The sequence below is a fragment of the Alligator mississippiensis genome, chromosome 1 (assembly GCF_030867095.1).
Source record: "Alligator mississippiensis isolate rAllMis1 chromosome 1, rAllMis1, whole genome shotgun sequence".
Lineage (NCBI taxonomy): Eukaryota > Metazoa > Chordata > Crocodylia > Alligatoridae > Alligator > Alligator mississippiensis.
In genome coordinates this window covers 239,434,346-239,452,570 of record NC_081824.1, presented here as the reverse complement: position 1 = coordinate 239,452,570, position 18,225 = coordinate 239,434,346, and the positions used below count along the sequence as shown (strand labels likewise).

The 18,225-nt window shown below is 45.7% G+C and overlaps 1 protein-coding gene across 6 annotated transcripts in view; it reads right to left on the bottom strand.

Moving 5' to 3' along the window:
* The window catches only part of WARS2 (tryptophanyl tRNA synthetase 2, mitochondrial), a 95,791-nt gene that overhangs the window by 75,083 nt on the left and 2,483 nt on the right, over positions 1-18,225 (bottom strand). For 2 of the 6 annotated variants that reach the window (XM_059720330.1, XM_059720332.1), the window contains one exon: positions 3,228-3,314. The exons of 1 other annotated variant lie outside the window; for it this stretch is intronic. In XM_059720330.1, coding sequence (XP_059576313.1) covers positions 3,228-3,314 — 87 coding nt within the window. Of the gene's footprint in view, positions 1-3,227; positions 3,315-10,511; positions 10,550-17,660; positions 17,791-18,225 lie in introns of all 6 variants that reach the window. 3 more of the 6 variants (XM_059720331.1, XM_059720329.1, XM_059720333.1) reach the window with 3 other exon arrangements.

The window sequence follows — 18,225 nt, the reverse complement described above, 5'->3', positions numbered from 1 at the left end:
TCTGTCCCCTGCGAGGGGGTCAGGATCCTCAGCACAGATTTCAACCACAAGCTCAGGGGCAGGCCAGCATGGGAGAAGCTAGAGGCAAAGGTAAAGCAGAGACTTGGGCTGTAGTGCATGCACTCCCTTTCTATGGTGGGGGTGCATTGCGCTTGTGAAGGTGTTGTTGTTACTGGTGCTTGTGTACACCACACTGGTCTTCCCCCCTTCCGAGCATGTCACCCACAGGATCCAGAGGGACGTGTGCATGTCCTTCTGGGGTTCCAGATGGGAAAAGGTCACCAGGAAGACCTTGTACAAGGACAAGAAGGCTGGGGGCAGGGGCATGCCAGACATCTTCCTGTTCCTGTGGGCCAAGTACATGAGCCAGATCTGCAAGATGGCAACAAGCATGAAATCCAAAACCGCCTGCTTGGTGAGGTATTTTGCAGGGCACATCCTGAGACACTAGGGGGTGATCACCCTGACCAACCACAGACCGTGGATCATGGGCTCACTGTGGTTGTATGAGATTCTAAACCAGTGCCACAGTTTGTACAGCCTGCAGAGCATAGGCTGTGTGCCCATGAGCAACTACAAGAAGATCCAGGAGACGGTGAAGCTGAGGGACATCACATCACCTGTGGCCCTGCTCCTGGGCAATGCGTGCCAGGCCATGTGGGAGCACATCGACCACAAGAACCTGTGCAAAGATCACAGGTACCTGAACAGGCTGATAGCCCACCAAGCCCTGCCAGTGAGGGCCTGGAAGTATAGGGAGGGACAGCTGGGGAGACCAACTTCCACGGAGCCACCGAGACAATCAACCACCTCCTCTGGCTCTGCACCTGTGCCAAAGAGGTATGGAACAGGGTGAAGCAGCTCTGCTAAGCGGTGACCAGCATCAACCAACTAACCAGAGAAGCGGCACTGTACTGGCTCTTCACCAAACACTAAAGGAGCCTGTCGGCCCTTTTCGACCAGTTTGCGTAGTGCTTCAGGAGCACCCTGTGGAAAGCCAGGAACCTCTTGTTGTATAGAAACATGGACGTAGAGGTGGTAGACTGTGTGAAAATGGCTCTGAGTAAACTCCAGACCTACTACCAGAAATTGGTAGCAGAAGATGGAGAGGAGGCGGCCAAAGCCACCTGGCACAGAGACACATGGCGTAGGCTCTTCCAACTTACCCCTAGCAGAGAAGGGGGGCAGTGACAGTGAGGAAGAGATAAATTAAACTGAGGACAGCAATAGCGACAGCAGCAGCAGGTCCTCCAGCGGGGCCTGGAGCAACAGCGACATGGACGACAGATAAACTGAGTCTGTGACCCCACAAGCAGGATGGGGATCAAAGGAAGGTGTTGCCTGCTTTGAGAGACCAGAGTTTTTGTGGGTGTGTGGTGCGCAGTGCAGATATTCTAATAGGTCCAGGTGGCCAGCAGGCCTTTGAATGGGCGCACGGGTGCAGTTTTTGTAAAAGGTTATGGTTTTTCTTTGTGGAATAATACTCAGAGTGTAGATGTATATCATTTTTTATATAGAGAGGATATATATTTAAAAAAAAAGAAAAAAAGGTCATACTACATGTAAAGAGGTGCCAAAGTGCTGCTCAGAAGTGTGTTTATGGAATGCCTGTGCTAAACCCTGCTGCAGTTTAAAAAAAAAGGTAAGATGCATCAATTCTTGATTAATTCAGTTTATGGGTACTATATGATAATAGTTAAAACTATGTTTAATTCCAAGGATCTTCAAATTTGTTCTTCACTTCCATATGCTCAGGAAGAGCAGGATCTGGCAGTAACGAGATGGGGAAGGGACTGCCAGAGGAAAAAGTTGGAGGGAAGCAGAGGGCAAAGAACTACCTCATCCCCCAGATTTACTTTCCCTATTGTAGCAATGGGAGGGGAACAAATTCAAAGCAAAACCCCAGTAATTTGATTCTCTAACTAGAAAACTGTAATACATTTATACATTTTCCACATATGGAATCTACTTATTGGGGGAGTCATCTTATAATCAGAGTCATCTTCTATTCAAGTAAATACAGTACTCCGTCCATATCCATGTGACGGATAAGAAAAAAGGATCATCTTAATCATTACAACTACATTGTATCCTCTCCAACAACCTAAAAGATACTGTAAAGGTTTTAATTTTATTTTTTTCCCTCCTTTTCTCCCCTTCTTTTTTCTTGTGGCCCTGCAAAAGAAGTTAATTGCATATCTCAGTTTGAGAAACACTGATTAAGTCTGCTATGTTGCCTGATTGGGGTGCTGAAGCATCACTCAGAGGGTAGAGATATGCAGCAAGGCTGATATGTACATTAACTGCATTTCCTTTTGCAGTACAAGACACTGCCTGTCTATCTTAATTCTGAGTTAATAGAGATCTGAGGTACTTAATTTACATTGACACCACTTCCACAACAAACAATGATGGAGACATGATGGAGCCCAAGAAGTTTTGCTGCCACTAAGCTACCAGGTCTACCCTCCTGGCCTTTGGTTCCACAAGCCCTGCAAGGAGAAGAAAAGAGGTAACCAGTAGGCTGTGAGAGAATCTCTATCAGCTGGTGAAAGCAAAGGAGAGGGCAGGGAAGCCTTAAACCAATGGTTCTCAGCCAGGACACCATGAGATCCTTTTAAAAGATACTGTACAAACACTAACACAATTCACAAAATTAATCCAGAGTTTTGAAATAAGAATCTATTGTGTCACAAACATTCTGACCGGATGTGGTCTTTCTGATGACTTTGCAACAGAATTGCTCTATTATCTTTCTATAGTAAAAAATGAGTGAGAACTGAGAGCTGGCATTTTCCAAAAGATGCCTTAAGTCAAAAAAGTTTGCGAACCACTGTCTTACATGCTGTACTCCACTTCAGTAACTAGTATAAGGGAGTTACTCTCATTCCCATATGGGAATAATCACACTAATACAACACATCTTCATACAAGCATATCTATATCCATAAGGGGGTAGCCTGCTTTAAACTACACAAATAGAGTTAAAACAGTATCAAGCACAAACAAGGCCAAAGGGGGGGGGGGAAAAAAAGTCAGTGGTTTCCAGGTGGGGAAAAATAATGAATAATGAGGGTTGATTTGATTCTGTTCTAATTGGACAGACTTTGGGGAAGAGATTATAAAAACTTCATTATGGGACATAATTGATAATTAAACCATTTAGTGTTTTAAACTTGACACAATCTTTGAGAACATGGAAATGTGGCTTAGTATTTAATACTCACAGCCTTGCATGTTCTATCTTCAGAAAAAGAAGAAGCCTCCAGTTCTTTGCACACAGTAAAACTCATGGAAGCATGTCTGATTTGTTTCTAAAAAAGAAAAGCAAGGAATAAACACCAGGTCCACTATAACAGAGACAACAAACTTGTTATATTTATTAACAATACAGAATAAAGGCTTTTGAATATTCAAAAGATTAGCTGTCAGCATTTTGTAAGCTTTCTTTTGCTCTTCTCTGAACTACAGTGTTTCATCTGTTAGATATTCCCAGTCTCCTTTTAGAAAAGTAGAAGACTCCACATTTCTTTATTCCTTCCTACTGAAGAAATTGGCTACATTTTCATATTTTGATTATAACAGTATCCAAATACCATATGAACATATGATCTATATTTCTCCTTTTCTAGCTCTAGGAGAAGAGTTTCTTTTATTCTACTATACTTTTTGTTTGAGTTTGTAGCTGCATGTTACCGAGGCTGGCCCAAAGGAATATAAACAAAGAATAACAAGTTACAGTCAGTGGGATTTTTAAATCACATTTTTGTTTTTAACAACTCTGTTATTTGGAAGTTTTAGAAGCTAAAATATATGGGTTTTTATTGTTTATTCTCTTTGGTAATCACCTAGAGAAGGGAAAGTTAGCTACTATTTACATGAAGCCTGGACTGATACAGTTGTTTAAAAACATGCACTTCAGGGTCTCTGGCTCAAATCCAGCTCAGGTAGAGTCAACGGCTGTTCTGAGACCTGTGTGAAATGAATTGGGTGTCACAATATTTCCTAGTAAAGAGTGCCCATCACAAGAAAACTCCACAACTTCCTATTCCTTAGAAGGAACAGCATTCCTTAACTAAACTGACTTTAAATCAACATGAATCCCTCCACAATAAATTTTAATGGTCTTAACCAGTAGTGCTCAATATTTTTCCTCAGCGGGCCAGATAGGCAGTGCCCAATGATCACAACATGGCCCTTCAGGGAAACAAGCTTGACCCAGCTCTGTAGGAAAAGGAGGAATGGCCCAGCAGTGATCCAGAAAGGAAGGGGGGGGGGGGGAAGGGGCACGACTCAACTCGACCTGACCTCATGGGGGGAGGCGGGGGGGTTAGAAGGTGTGGCCCGAAATTTGGTGGGGGGGGGAGGAGGAAATCAATGGCCACCACTGCCAAATTCCTGGATCTGTTGAAAGCACTTTGGGAGACTCAGTGTCTGTTGTAAATAATGCTTATAAATATAGATCAGTCGCATCATACGCGCGTTTAACGTGCACGAATTCAACTATATGCAGGGTGGGGGGGCGGGGCTTGAGCTTGCATGCGACGCTGCTGCTTACCTGGAGGCCCATTATGGCGGTGACAGCCACTGCCTCCAAAACCTCCCACTGTCGCCACGGAGCCGTGCCCAGAGCTGCGTGGCCGGCCGCTAGGCAGCAGTGGCAGCATGGTGGTGGCCGGGTGGCACGCAGCCATCTCCACCATCACCCCGTGCTGTGCTGCTGCCGCCGGCCGCACAGCTCTAAGCACAGAGCCGTGTGCAAACTCAAGCCCGCCCCCCCACCCACCCCGCGTATAGTCACCGATTTTCGCCTTACGCGATTTTCACCTTACGCACTGACTTTAGCACCCAACCCCCAAGTAAGATGTGACTGACCTGTAGTTCTTTAAGTAGGACTTCTATGTGCCCTTTTCACCCCAAGGGCAGATCCTAGTTTAGGTGTGATCCTTGGTTCCCCAAGATGTAATGTTGTGCTGTATTGGGCCAGTGCTGTCCCAGATTAAGAGGATAATTTTGTAACTGTTACAAGCTGTCATGACCCAAAGGTCTGATTTTTTGTGTGTGCTTCGGCACTAAGAATTATCCCCGTGGGTTTACAGCTTCATTGCATGGTGGAGTTCTGCTGCACAGAGAACCCGCGTGCAAAGGAGAGAGTTCCCGCCACTTTGCAGTTGTCTTTGCAGGGTGCATTTCCCTTTGTAACACAGAAATGCACGATGCAAAGGAGTTCCCGCTCTTCGCATGCAAATTTGTGCCCCGCAATTGGCTAGTGCTAAATTATTCCCACGTGGCGGCTAGCGATTGGCCTGCTAGCCAAATAAGAGGCTTGAGCAGTTTCCGCCCAAGCCGAAGAGGACTCCACATCCATCTCGTGGGGACTCTGGGTGTGCGCGGCAGGGTAATAGAAACCCTGTGTGTTGCTCAGAGGAGTTTGGCAGCCTGATCCACCGCCCACCTCTTCCCGTCTTCGAACGGAACCTTCTATAAGACGTACCGACGAGTTTTATGCGCGCTTGTCCTGGACATCCGGAGTTCTGTCTGCGTGGAGCCTAGCAAACTCCACGTGATTGTTCGTGTTTTCTGTTGTAACCGCAACTCAAGCAAGTTCTCAGCCTGTACCGCGACCAACTCGGTGTAAGTAAACAATCTTAAAATCAACCGTTAAGCGTCTGTGCCTAATTCTAGCTCGGCGCCCACCCTCTCCGACCCGGCCTGCCCGGGCTGCTGGCCACAGCCCGCGTGCAGAGCATCGAAAAGGGCCCGGGGTCCGACCCGGCCCGCACACAAGCGTGCTGAGAAGGAGTAAAATCTTCCTGCCCGAACACTGAACAAAATACAGGATGTTACATGAATGGGAGGGTAAATGATAGAAATGGTCATTAGTAACATTCAGTAACCTTACAAAGTCCAAAATTATTTTATTTTAGTAGGTACTCTCAGATCTGCGCCTTGGAAGGAGATAGTTAATGATGGCTGGCCTGTCTTGGAAACAACTTCTACTTAACCAGGTAAGCATTTCTAATAGTAGGAAAGGTTCTGCTAATAAGAACATTCTGCACATTAGCTGGATTCTTTCTGTTTAAGTTGAATGGCTAAAGTGACACTATGAGGTGGAGACTGAAATGATCATAGTATGAAACTTGACTGTGACTCAAAGAGATTATGAATGGAAGTAAAAGGAAAATTATAGGAAGTTGCACAAACACTAACCACCAAGATCGCTTCAGGTAATATGCCTGGATAGGAACCTCATTTACTGAGATTCTAGGATTTTAGTCACAAGTGCATTTTGGACTATGAATGAATGTGGAAAGGGAAATGACAGAAAACACAGAGATTCTGGCAATTCTGATCTCCTTCCAGTAAGTCTCATGATCCAAAAAACAACAAACAATTTGGCTCTTTTGATGGACAAAATATATTATTTTCTGGACACTATCCAGTGAGCTTATGAAAAAGTATCATCCTCTACTGTATCCAGATGGTAAAGGATCAAACTAGTCAGTTTCATGACTATAGCTGAATGAAGTGAAATGCTGGTTTCTTAACCAACTCTGAGCTAGACAACAAGTATGATTCTCTGAATAAGTTATTTGGAGCCTAGTGGGATGTGGATACTTTTGTTAATTTTACATAGTCCAAGCACCTCAGCAATAATTACAGTTTAAGTTTGTAAAGTATGCTGGTACCCTTTAGGCCAGGGGCATGGACAGATCTAGAATTTTGAAAAGGGGGGTGTAGATGTTGAAGTATATTATCACATATAAAAACACACATTTTTCTGCAGTTAAAAATAAACTGGAAGCTTTATTAATATGCTAGCAGCCTAGGGCTGTATTATTCAGATCCAAGCAAAAACAAATATGGAATGAGTTAAAAGCAATCTTCAAGCCTGTGAAATAGGAGATTCTTTACCAGGAGTAGCTAACAGACAGCAGAATTGCAGAACAAAGGATAGCCTGCTTGGCAGAACATCAAGACCATTACAAGAAGCGAGGGCTGTAATCAACCACTGAATGAAGAGTTTAGAAGGGCTAAGGTAGATTTTAAAGAGCTATGAAGTCAATTGACTCCCTCAGCACTGCCTGACTAGAAATGCTGTATGTCCGTATTAACTCTACATTAAAACACATACGCCCCAAGATACTGATTTGCCAAAATAACATTTCAGATAGCAGATAGGAATAGCTGGCATGGGATACAATTCTCTCTATTCCCTGGCAGAAGACAGTGAAATAAAGCAAAAGTGGTGGGATAGTGGATTAAACTAGATATAAGAAAACCAACTTAGAAAATAAAGAAGAAATAAAAACACAAATAAGTCCATTTCAAAATATTCACTTTCTATTAACTATCGTACAGGCAAACTTCTAACCTCCAGAATCTCCTAAGTCTTAATATGTTAAACTGTACAAAGGAAGCACCACTTGACCCACCACAGAGATTCCACCAACTTCTGGGTATGAAACACAGCAGTTATTTAACTATTCAGGACAGTAAGTGACTGCTAGATCCATAGAATAACCTGTCTCACTCCATAGACAGCTCCTGCAGCAGTACAACATCCCCTCACAACACCACTCCAGGAAACTTGCACAATACTCAGAGGGAAGGCCACTTACAAGCATCAGAAATAATACTTCAAGCAAGAGAAGCATATTTTGGGGGGTCCTTCCATCTAATAGTTGATTCATCCCACCCAATCTTTCATCTGTGTCTGGATCACAACCAGAAGTAATGCTACCACTCATGGACAAGTGGTACCCAACCTCTTCACTCAGCTGGCTGGATGGACAGTGTCAGGTCCATTGGCAGGCAGGATCCAGCCACTCGGCTCGATTTGGCACATGGAATGGGCACAGTAGGGGTCTGATCTGCACAGACCGGCCCTGATCCAGCCAGATGAGGGGGCAGAGAACAGTTCAGCCCTGAGCTGGACATGCAGGGGGTGAGAATGACCTAGTCCCAATCTGGACGTATGGAGAGGGGGTGAGGGCAGAGCAGCGCCAATCCTGATGTGCAGGGGCAGAGTGGCTTGATCCAGCCCCATGGAGGGGCAAGCCTGGGGCCTGATGTGGCCTCACGGCAATGGCCCAGGTGGGGCTGGATCAAGGCACATGGAGCTTCTACCACACCCCTGACACCAAATTTGTCAACCCATGGGGATCCCTGCAAGCCAGATGCTATGACTCTACAACCCAGATTTGATCTGCAGGCTGTGGGTTGAGCACCCCTGAAGTACATTAATTCAGTGATAATCACAGTTCAGACATTGTGAGGAAGAGACAACTCAGGCCATTCAAACCTGAAAACTTACTTTCCATTATACCAACCTTTTATATGCTGCTTTAGACCTGGAGATCTTAGCTCGGATCTTATCAGAAAATGGTTGACAATATAAACACTACACTCTCTAGGAACTCCACTTCAAATGTTCAATTCCATATGTAAACAAACATATATTCACTAGAGCAGGGGTGGCCAACCTATGGCACATGTGCCATACACGATGCAGGCAGGCTGCGCATGTGGCATACTACAGGTGGTGAAGGGGACAAGCAGCATAGTGGCAGATCAGAGACTAGAAAACAGCAGAAGACTGGGCAGGGAATACAGGGTAGGGAGCAGACAGCAGAGCAGCAGATCAAGCAGGGGAAGGAGGGTGGCACTTAGAAAGGGTTCAGGGCTAATTTGAGGCACATCTGCCAAAAAAGTTCGCCCCCACTGTGATAGAGGAAGTAATGTGTACCTGGCATGGAGTTGAGCATAAAGACTATAGGTCTTAGTGGGAAAAATGAAAATGAAAATAAAGTTTTGTATCAGAACACACAGTGATACCACTGTATCTAAGAAGAGGCATACCCCCTATGAAGATTGCATTGAGAGCAAATAATTACCATCAAGACTTTAAAACTCCATTCCTGAGAACTATAAGCTTTAATTGGGCATGTGAATAAGCCACCTAAATATGATCCAAAAAACTGATGCAGTGTTATGTAACTGTGCCTGAAGTCAGTTTTGGCATCTTTGCTGCTCCTTACCACTTCACCAAGCTATAGCAGCATAAAAACTGAGCAGTATCACCAGTTACCCCTGCAGCTATTCCAACTGCTATAGGCATAACTGAACAAAAATAAAAATCAACTTAATTTCACTCTGGTTCTTGGAGTTCTCCTTCTAGCAGTAGAGGAAAATTCTAGACAGCATTAAAGAAATGTAAACTAATAGAAATTGTCCATCCTTGTACTAGCCATTAATTTCTAGCCCAAAATGAACAAAACGCAAAATACTCCCCCCTTTGGATAAAGGAACTGAGGAGCACTTGCAATCTGCATACGTGTAGAAGCAGCCAGGGTGTTTTTCCTTCCAGCAGATATCAGATTAACAGATATCAGATAAAGCATTTAAACTCAACGAACTAAGAAGCCATCCTTAAAACTGTTTACTGGCCAGTGTGCACTGATGAGGAATGGAGTCAGTCTGATTCCTTATGAACACATGTTCAAATTAGAGGTGCACCAATATATCAGTTGGATATCGAATCGGCACTGATAAAAGGAAAATAAACATTATCAGCTATCGGCTTTTTTGGCCAGCGTAGCCGATAACTATCGCCCGTAAATGCAATATGCCTTCTGGCCCCAGGCCCTTGGATGCTGCATGCACGCACACAGCAGCATGCATGCACATGGGAAGGAATACATCCAGGCAACGTGAAGAGCAGCGCCCTACAGGTAAGTCTTTGGAGGGCAAGGGGCATAGGGGAAGAAAAGTGCACGGGGGAGGGGGCAGATCAAGCCCCCATGTTGATGGAGGGATGAGACAGAGGGAGGGGCTGAGGGCTCTGCCCAGCCACGGCAGTGAATGGGACCTGGGCCAGGGAACGAGATGGAGTTGCAGACAGCTTGTCCAGGGGGTGTGGGGAGAGGAGAAGAGGCTCCCTGCCGCTGCATGCACCCCACAGGAGAGGCATGGGGAGGGCTTGTGCCCCACCCCAGATTTGTGCACAGGGACAATGCGAGCTGCTCACTGTGGACTTAGGGCTCTCTGCCCCACTCTCTTTCCCTCGGGAGCCCCACACCGGCTGTGCACCCCCTGGCCTGCCTGACAGTAGTGTTGGGTGAGCAGGGGGCATGTGGTCGGTGTGGAGCCCCCAGGGCAAAAGCAGCAGAGTAAAGAGCCCACAGCCCACATCTGCTCTCACCCTGCTCAGCTCAGCTCGGCTCCAGTTCAAAGCATTCCCATGGTTAAAAATGGTGGTAGCAACACTTGAACTAAAGCTCATTCGATGAGCTTTAGTTCAAGTGCCCCCACCGTCATTTTTAAGTACTGGGACTTTGATCCTATGAACAAGCCACCCGTGGCTCTGTCCTGCTCCCTGCCCCGGCCCCAGGGTCCCATTCACTGCTCTGACTGGGCAGCACCCCCAGCTCCTGCCCCTCTCCCTCCCTCACTGTGTAGGCCTCAATCTGCCCCCCTCCCCACAAGTCCCTTCCCCTCCACAGACTTACCTGAAGAGAGCTGCTCTCCATGCTGCCCAGCTGCATTCCTGTAAATCAGTTAGTGGATCGGTATCAGTTGATATAGGTGGTTAATAATTGGCTAATGGTATCAGCCAAGAAAATCTTTATCGGTGCACCTCTAGCTCAAATAACAAAAGTTACCACAAAAAGTAACTGTCTCCCTTATTAGCAGCCTTAGCAGAGAGATCTACATCTGAATAGTCCAAGGTGGTATCCATGACTCCATTCTCAGGGACTGTCACACCTTGAGTGCGTGGTCCTATTGCAATTCAAGTTTACTTCTGAAAAAGCTGAAGTGCTGGGAAAAACAGAAGTTTGTATCATGAAACAATTCTGGAATATCTAAAGTACCGTTTTCTGTGCAAGTTAACTAGAAATGTTATTTACCAGTTAAACCAGGACTACAAACTCCAGTCAACATATACCCCTAGATGTGGCCCTTAAAAGCAGGGCAATTTGGAGGAAGTTTGTCACCTATACTGGCGATATTTACATAGAACCTCACAATCCAGGAATGTAAATTTAGCAACTTTCATTAGTGTTAAATTCACATTAGAGAAACAAGAGACTTTCACAGAGAAAGAATGAACAGATGCAACATTTATCACACGTTATTCAGTGTCCATACCTACTGTAATGAACAGAGTGAGTTCATGCCCTAAAGATGTTCTGCTTCTGTCTATAGTAGAGGTTCTTTCTTGCACATGTACTCCAGGCAAAAAAACCAACACAGAACAGTGGTGTTCAACCTCTGCCCTCAGGGCTGGATCTGGTCAGCAGAGCCCGTCATCCAGCTTGTGGGTCTCCCCATGGGTCCAAAGGAGGAACAGGAGCAGTGATAATTGTTCCCAGAGCTGTGGCAATTAATGCTGCCACTGCTCCCTCATTGCCAAATTTCTGGACCTGTAGGGAGCCCCACAGCCCAGATGGCATGGTCCCACATGCTGGATCACACCAGCATGTGGTAACTCCACAGCCTGATCCAGAGCCAGCATGTGGGGTCAGGCCATGGCCCGCAGTGGCACACCAGACTGTACCCACAGACTGATCCTGTATGCTGACCCTGCACTGGATCCTGTCTTGCACCAATCATCTGGCTTGCAGGGCCAGAGAGTTTGAACAACACTGGCATAGACAAAGCATCAGGCAGGCAAGTTAAGAAACCTTTTTCTCCACCCAGAAATTCTAGTAACTTTTTAACAAGGAAGTTTAAATGTAGCTGCAACCAATGTAGCCCTAAAATATATGTTGTACCACTGCATACTGACTTATGCTAACCCCTGATAGTGAGAAAGAGCAGATGCTTGCTTCTGGCCCAAAGAACATTCCTAACTTTTATGGGAAAGGTATGTTCAGTCCTTAATGACTTAATAATAAATTACATTAGAACAAAAGGAGAAAGGACAAAGGTCTAAATTTTCAAAAGCTTAACACTGATGTCAGGAGGAGTTAGACAACTCTAACTACCTTTGAGGATCTGAGCCTCAGCATAGTTTAGAGGAAAGTCAAACAACAGTGTAGCAGAAATACAATATATAAAATAATAAATGGTGTACAGAAGGTACACTTATTTATTTTCTTTTGATATAGGAGCAAGGGGACAGCTGAAAGAAATCCAGCTTAAAACTGACAAAGGAAATCATTTTATACAATGCTCCATAGACTAAGGTCTACCTAAAAATCATACTTTGGATTTTACTAACCATGGCTGATGTTTCTCTAGATAATCAGATCTTACAGGTATTTTAACAAAGATTTCAAAAACAATTTTTTTTAAAGAAATGAACTTTATCCTTTTTACGGTATGAGCTAGTTGACTGGCATCAGAGAAACTGTCCTATCAGCAAATTTTCCACGATTGGAATCTTCAGATTTTTTACATGTTCCTCTAAAGCAGGGGGAATCAATCTGTTCTAGACGTGACATAGTAGGCACATGAGCCTTGGGTGCTGCAGAATGGAGGTAGGGAGCTGAAGCTTCTGCCCTCCTGGAGTAGAATAAGGACAGGACACTGCTGCAAGAAGAGATGTCAGGTATCACTGCCAAAAGCCAGGTTAACCCTTTCTTGGCTTGGCAGCCACTGACAAATTTAGGGCTTTGAAGCCTTGCTTGCCATAATAAAAGATGCAGCAGTTACAGGGACAAGAAAAAGTTAATCTGGCTCCTGGCAATAATGCACACTTCTTCACAGCAACATCTTGCCTCTGTTCTGCTCCATGCAACCAGAGGCTTGAGTCCCCCTGTAACAGGTGCCAGGCCCTGGGGTGGCTATGATACTCCCTAGTAGCCATACAACTCCTACCCTCCCACAGCTCCTCAGGTATCCTCCCCCTTCTCCTTCCTTCCATACCTTGATGTAGTTACTGGTTTCTGAAAAGAGAGGCTGCCCCAGAGCGAGCTCTTGCCTAGTATCAGTCAGTGAGTGCCTCTCTAACCCAGTCTACACCCCAACCCCCCAGCCTGCCCTTCAGGTGCTGAGTGGGGACCTTCCAGCCTGTCTGTGCTCAAGTGCACTAACTGCCTTAAGGGTTCATTTCACTGCCTCCAACCCTCCCTACAGCCATACCCACACCTCCTGCAGATGTTAACGGTTAATTATTCAGTGGGTACTTTGCACCAGTACAGCATCAAGACTTCACACCCTTGTTGGGGCCTCAGCCTCTTCAGCTTCCACCCCTTTTCTCTAGCTGTGCCCTTTTGTCTAGGCCCACTGTGTTGGACCTGACTCCTAGGGTCCAGTCCATCTCCACATTTGTCAGGTGCTGTGTCCCTGGCTTCAGCCCCTCTCTAGGGGCTACTTTGTATAAGCCTACTCCATATCTCGAGCCCCCAGCCCTAACACAGCTCAAAACACCCGGGTGTCTCTGGCACAATGTACCCCTTGGGTGCCCCACTGCAGCTTCCTCACATTTCCTTACAGCCACATACCCAGTCCACTGGTGTAATTGGCAACAAAAAAAAAAAGTAAACTCGCTGGTTGCAATGAAAACTAACCCCGCACTGGGTCCAAACATAAACCCCAGTTCACTGGTTGTACCACAAACTTCCCTGGGTTATATTCCCGTCACTGCTCAGCACCTTACTTATAATCCCAGGACAGTTTTAGCTGTGGGCCATGCACTCCTCTGAAGCCTTCGTGGGTAGAGGCGCTTCCACTTCACCTACAGCGACTGTCTTTTCTCCTAGTATTGTGTTTATGTGCCCTAGAGCACTGCCCCTTCCAGTCCGGTGACCCTAATTAAGCACAAGTTTCTCTTTGGGCTTGATGGTTGGCCTGCTTGCTGTGGTGCAGCTAGCTCATGCTCAGCTACCTGCTGCAAAAGTTCCTTAAAGGAGGGAGTAAAGGAGCCCCTGACTCCCCGTTACACCCCCCACCCCGACTTCCACTCCAGCACTTCAAAGTGCAAACTATCAGGAAAACCATTGGAAGGGCAGGGATCAGAAGTAGCACTGAGGGGACAGGGCTTGATTTGTGGTCTGCCTGCCAATAAGGAAGGGCACCACTACTCTAAAACATCTGGAAGTGGCCATTTCAGAGACACAAAATTACACAAAATAGCAGATATCTGCTCTGCTATGGCAGTATTTACATTCAAATTAGCTATGCTTTATCAAAAAAAATTGTAGGGGGAAAAAACCCTTTATCTAAAGATTACTGAAGTGAATAGGAATCTTTAGGTTTTAAATCAGAACTTGAGACAATAGTTACAAAAAAAAAAAAAAAAAAAAAAATCAATAGAAGATGAATGGATCCTTCAAACAAAACGCTACTTTTCTTTACCCATGTATATGGCACCTAGGTATTTTAGTTAGGTACATATTAGAAATGCATGATACAAAAATAAAGAGGAACAAACCTCTTTGCAGCATCATACAAGCATACATTAATATGAATTGTGCCCCATGCCTATAAACATCAGCTGACATTGTAAACACAGCATCTTTTAATAAAAATAAATAGTTTGTTATATTCAAGCTGATGAGCATGATGTCAAATAGTTGTGCTTGTTTCCTTTTGATGTCATCACTGAGCGCAGAGCACACAAGCAAATTTGGAGACAAAATGATTCCAGGCAGAGACAGAATGTTCCCTAGTTATATCATAAAAAGATGTGATCTCTTCAAAGCTATCTGCTGCTCTTGTTGAAACACATGGGAAGTGCAAGATGGCAAAAAGGAAAAGCAATCCAGAATGAAAGCTGTTTTTAGAATACAGAGTGCCATTATTTCAAGATGAAAAATTGGAAGTATGCATTTCAAGCTTCAAGTACAAAATCCAAGAACAATGAGGTGACAACAGATCATGTCAGACTTGCAGAGAAGTGTTCACCAAATAAAATATTTTAGACTTTTAAATTAGAATAATAGTTTAACACTAAGACTATGCATCTTCAAATAATTTGAAATTGCATAGCAGCATTCTCTTTCAGGCCCCTGGTCCATGATCCTGCATGACATTTTCCAAGTAAGGAGAATAATGAAGTTGCCTAACAAAAATACCATATTTATTCACATACCATTTATTCACGTGTGCCCTTATCCAAAAACTGGAGATGAAAACCTGGAGTGCATGTCTTGAGGAGACCGATTTTCACAGGGGCTGAAAGATCTAGGTGCATGGAGCTAGGGCAGGATTCCCCTCCTTAGTCTTTCTCTTCCCTTCCTTGCTGCTGCCCAGCAGACGATATTATGGCAACAGCTACAGGTTTAACTCTCTCACAGCTGCAGCTGAATCAAGGCTCTTACAGTGCTCTGCATGCAACTAGACTCTAGCTGAGAGAGATAATTCCGTAGCTGGTAAAGTAGCTGTCCTATTTGGAAGCATGTGGTATGAAAATAAATGAGATATGTGGAAAAGCTGTCAGGGTTAAGAATATATTTAGGGGACCTGTCCACACACCACTTCTAAATTCCAGTTTGATTTCATGAAGTTTATGGCTTAGGCCAGGGGCAGGCAACATTTTTGCCCAGAGCACAGAAAAAAAATGCAACGTCTACATTGTAAGGAGCCGGAGGGCCAGCACGCCAGAAAAACAAAACCGGAGGCAAGGGGTACATGGGAGGATGCACTGCATATTAATATAGTTAATAATCATAAAAGTCATTTTTATGGTAAATATCAGATTTTCTAAAAATTCTAAACCTGGTGACAATAAATAAAACTTAATATACTACCTTTGTCCTTGTGTATTCTTTTCTGTTAAGCAAGTTGTGATGAGAGAAAAAGAGAAAGGAGAAGAGAGAGGAGAGAGAGAGAGAAAAGAAAAAGTAAAGAAAGAAAAAAGAAAGAGAAGAGAAAGAAAAAAGGTAAAAGGGGAGAGAAAAAGAAGAGAAAGGAGAGAAAAAGAAGAAATAGAAAAAAGGAGAGAGAAAAAAAGGGAAGATAGGAGAAAAGAGAGGAGAGAAGAGAGAAAGAGAAAAAAGGGGGGAAAAGAAGAGGAAAAAAAGAGAAGAGAAAAGGAGACAAAAAAGAGGAGACAGAAAAAGAGAGAAGAGAGAGAAAAAGAGAGGACAGGAGAGAGAGAAAGAAAAAGGGAGAAAAAAAGAGAAGAAAAAGAAGGAAAAAAGAGAAAGAGAGGAGAGAAAGAAAAAGGAGAGAGAAAAAATGGAAAAATAGGAAGAGGGAGTGTCCCTTGCCACCAACGTGTCTCACCACTACTGGCTATGGCTTGGACCCACTGGCCCAGGGCAGCGTCCATCAGAGGGAGGCAGTGACACAACAGCAGCAGCCGCCATGGCCGGGGTGCTCAGGTCTCATTGATAGTCCTGGAGTAGGGTAAGCCCGGGCCCAGGGCTGGGCGGGTGGGCCTAGCCAAGGCTTGGGCAGGTAGATGCCCCATCCGGGGGGGGGGGGGGGGGGCACGCAGGTGCAGTGCAGTACCAGGGCACTGAGCGCTGGGTCCAGGCGGTGCAGAAAGAAGCAGATGCAGGGGGAGGCACTGCAGGCAGGCCGGGTGAACATGTGGGGATGCCCAGTGGCACCTGAGATGTGGCCTGGCCCAGCTGTATAGCTCCATGGGGATGGGCCACAGCTGCCCTGTCCGCAAGGGGATGCCACCTGGCTGGGGCAGGATGTTGGGCTCGGGTGGCTCCCAGCTCCGAGCTTCACCTCCCTGCGCGCTAGGCGCAGTGCAAGCAGTGTGGATCCACCCCTGGTGCAAGGGCCTGGCCTCCGGAGCCCTCTGGACCCTGGGAACAGCTGCCACAAATAACACTTAGGACTGAGCCAGCTGGGAGCCTGCAGCCCAGAGGCCCTCCACAGTACCTGCCCTGGCCCCTGGAGGGCAACTGCAGGTTGGCAAGGCTGAGGCAGCTATGGCAGCTGTTCTCAAGGCCCGCAGCCACACCCTTGCATCAGGGGTGGCTCTGCCCTGTTCGAGCTGTGCCCAGCGTGCATGGAGGCCAAACCCCAAGCTGGGAGCACCTCGAGCCCAGCACCTTGATCTGCCTGCCTGGCCACCAGCCACAGCCTGAGCCCATAGAGCCCTCGGGCAGCCCCACTTCCCGCCCAGCCCCTGCCTTCCCTACGGCCCAGCTGGGCTGGCCTGCCCACAGCACCTTCCCCCGCACCTACTTCTCTCTGCGCTGCCCAGATCCTGCCCCAAGCATCCAGCCCTAGGGCTTGGCACCCCGCTACCCCCACTCGAGTGGGACGGGACATCTGCCTGCCCAATGTCCTGGCCAGGCCCAGGGCTCAGTCACCCACTGGGAGCCTCCAGCACAGCAGCTCTGCCCCCGTGAAGCCTCCTCCAGGGGCTGGACTGGGCTAGGCTGAGGGGTGCAGCCCGGGGACAGGGGGCACAGTCAGCCGAATACAGACTGTGTACCTGCCTGTGTTCTCCTGACTCCACCCCAGGTGCCTGCTGCAGTGCTGGGACCTGTAGCTGCTTGGGAGAGCCTGAAGCAGCAACTTTAAAAAATATATATATATTTTAATAATTTCCTTGCATACCTCCTGGCATGCTGAGGAAAATGTCTCCATGTGCCACTAATTGGCATGCATGCCAGGGGTTGCCTATCCTAGGCTTAGACTCTCTTACTGTAGACTTGTATCAAGCTTCTGGTGGAATAAAAGCAAAATAAACCAGATTTTAAAATCTGGCCTCCAGGTAATTGGTCATTAAGAGAGAGACTAACCATTGAGTTACCTTGGTCAGATAAATGAAGTTTGAAGTTGACCAGGAGGAGACTGAAGTTACAAAACCAGATCTCCCCAGAGCAGGCCAGTCCAGAGGCATGTTTTATTGGCAAGTTTTCCATGGGGGACCTGGAAGCATGAAAGGACAATGACCAAATCCTAAAGGGCAATCGAGAGTTTCAAGGGAAACTTAAGCATGAAATGGCATACAAATAACTTTGTGTTTTGCCTGAGACACTATATCTTGCTCTGTATAAAGAGAAGAGTAACATTTTTAAATTGCTCAGCAAAGTCTATCTTACTGGTTTTGACAATGGTATCATACCTTTGAAATCCTCCAAAAAACAAAAAAGTCTATGTTCTAGAATAAATTGATTTTTAAATACAAAAAGATCAGTCCAAAGATAATGCCTATTTTTCCCTCAGCATAGTAATACCAAAAATAATAAATCTGCACAGAAAATTGTACATTATCACTGAGAAATCTTATTTGTTCTATCAGTCTCCTGTGTAAATGGCTTTTCTCCACTGGGGAAAAGGATGTGTAATCTGACATTGTATATG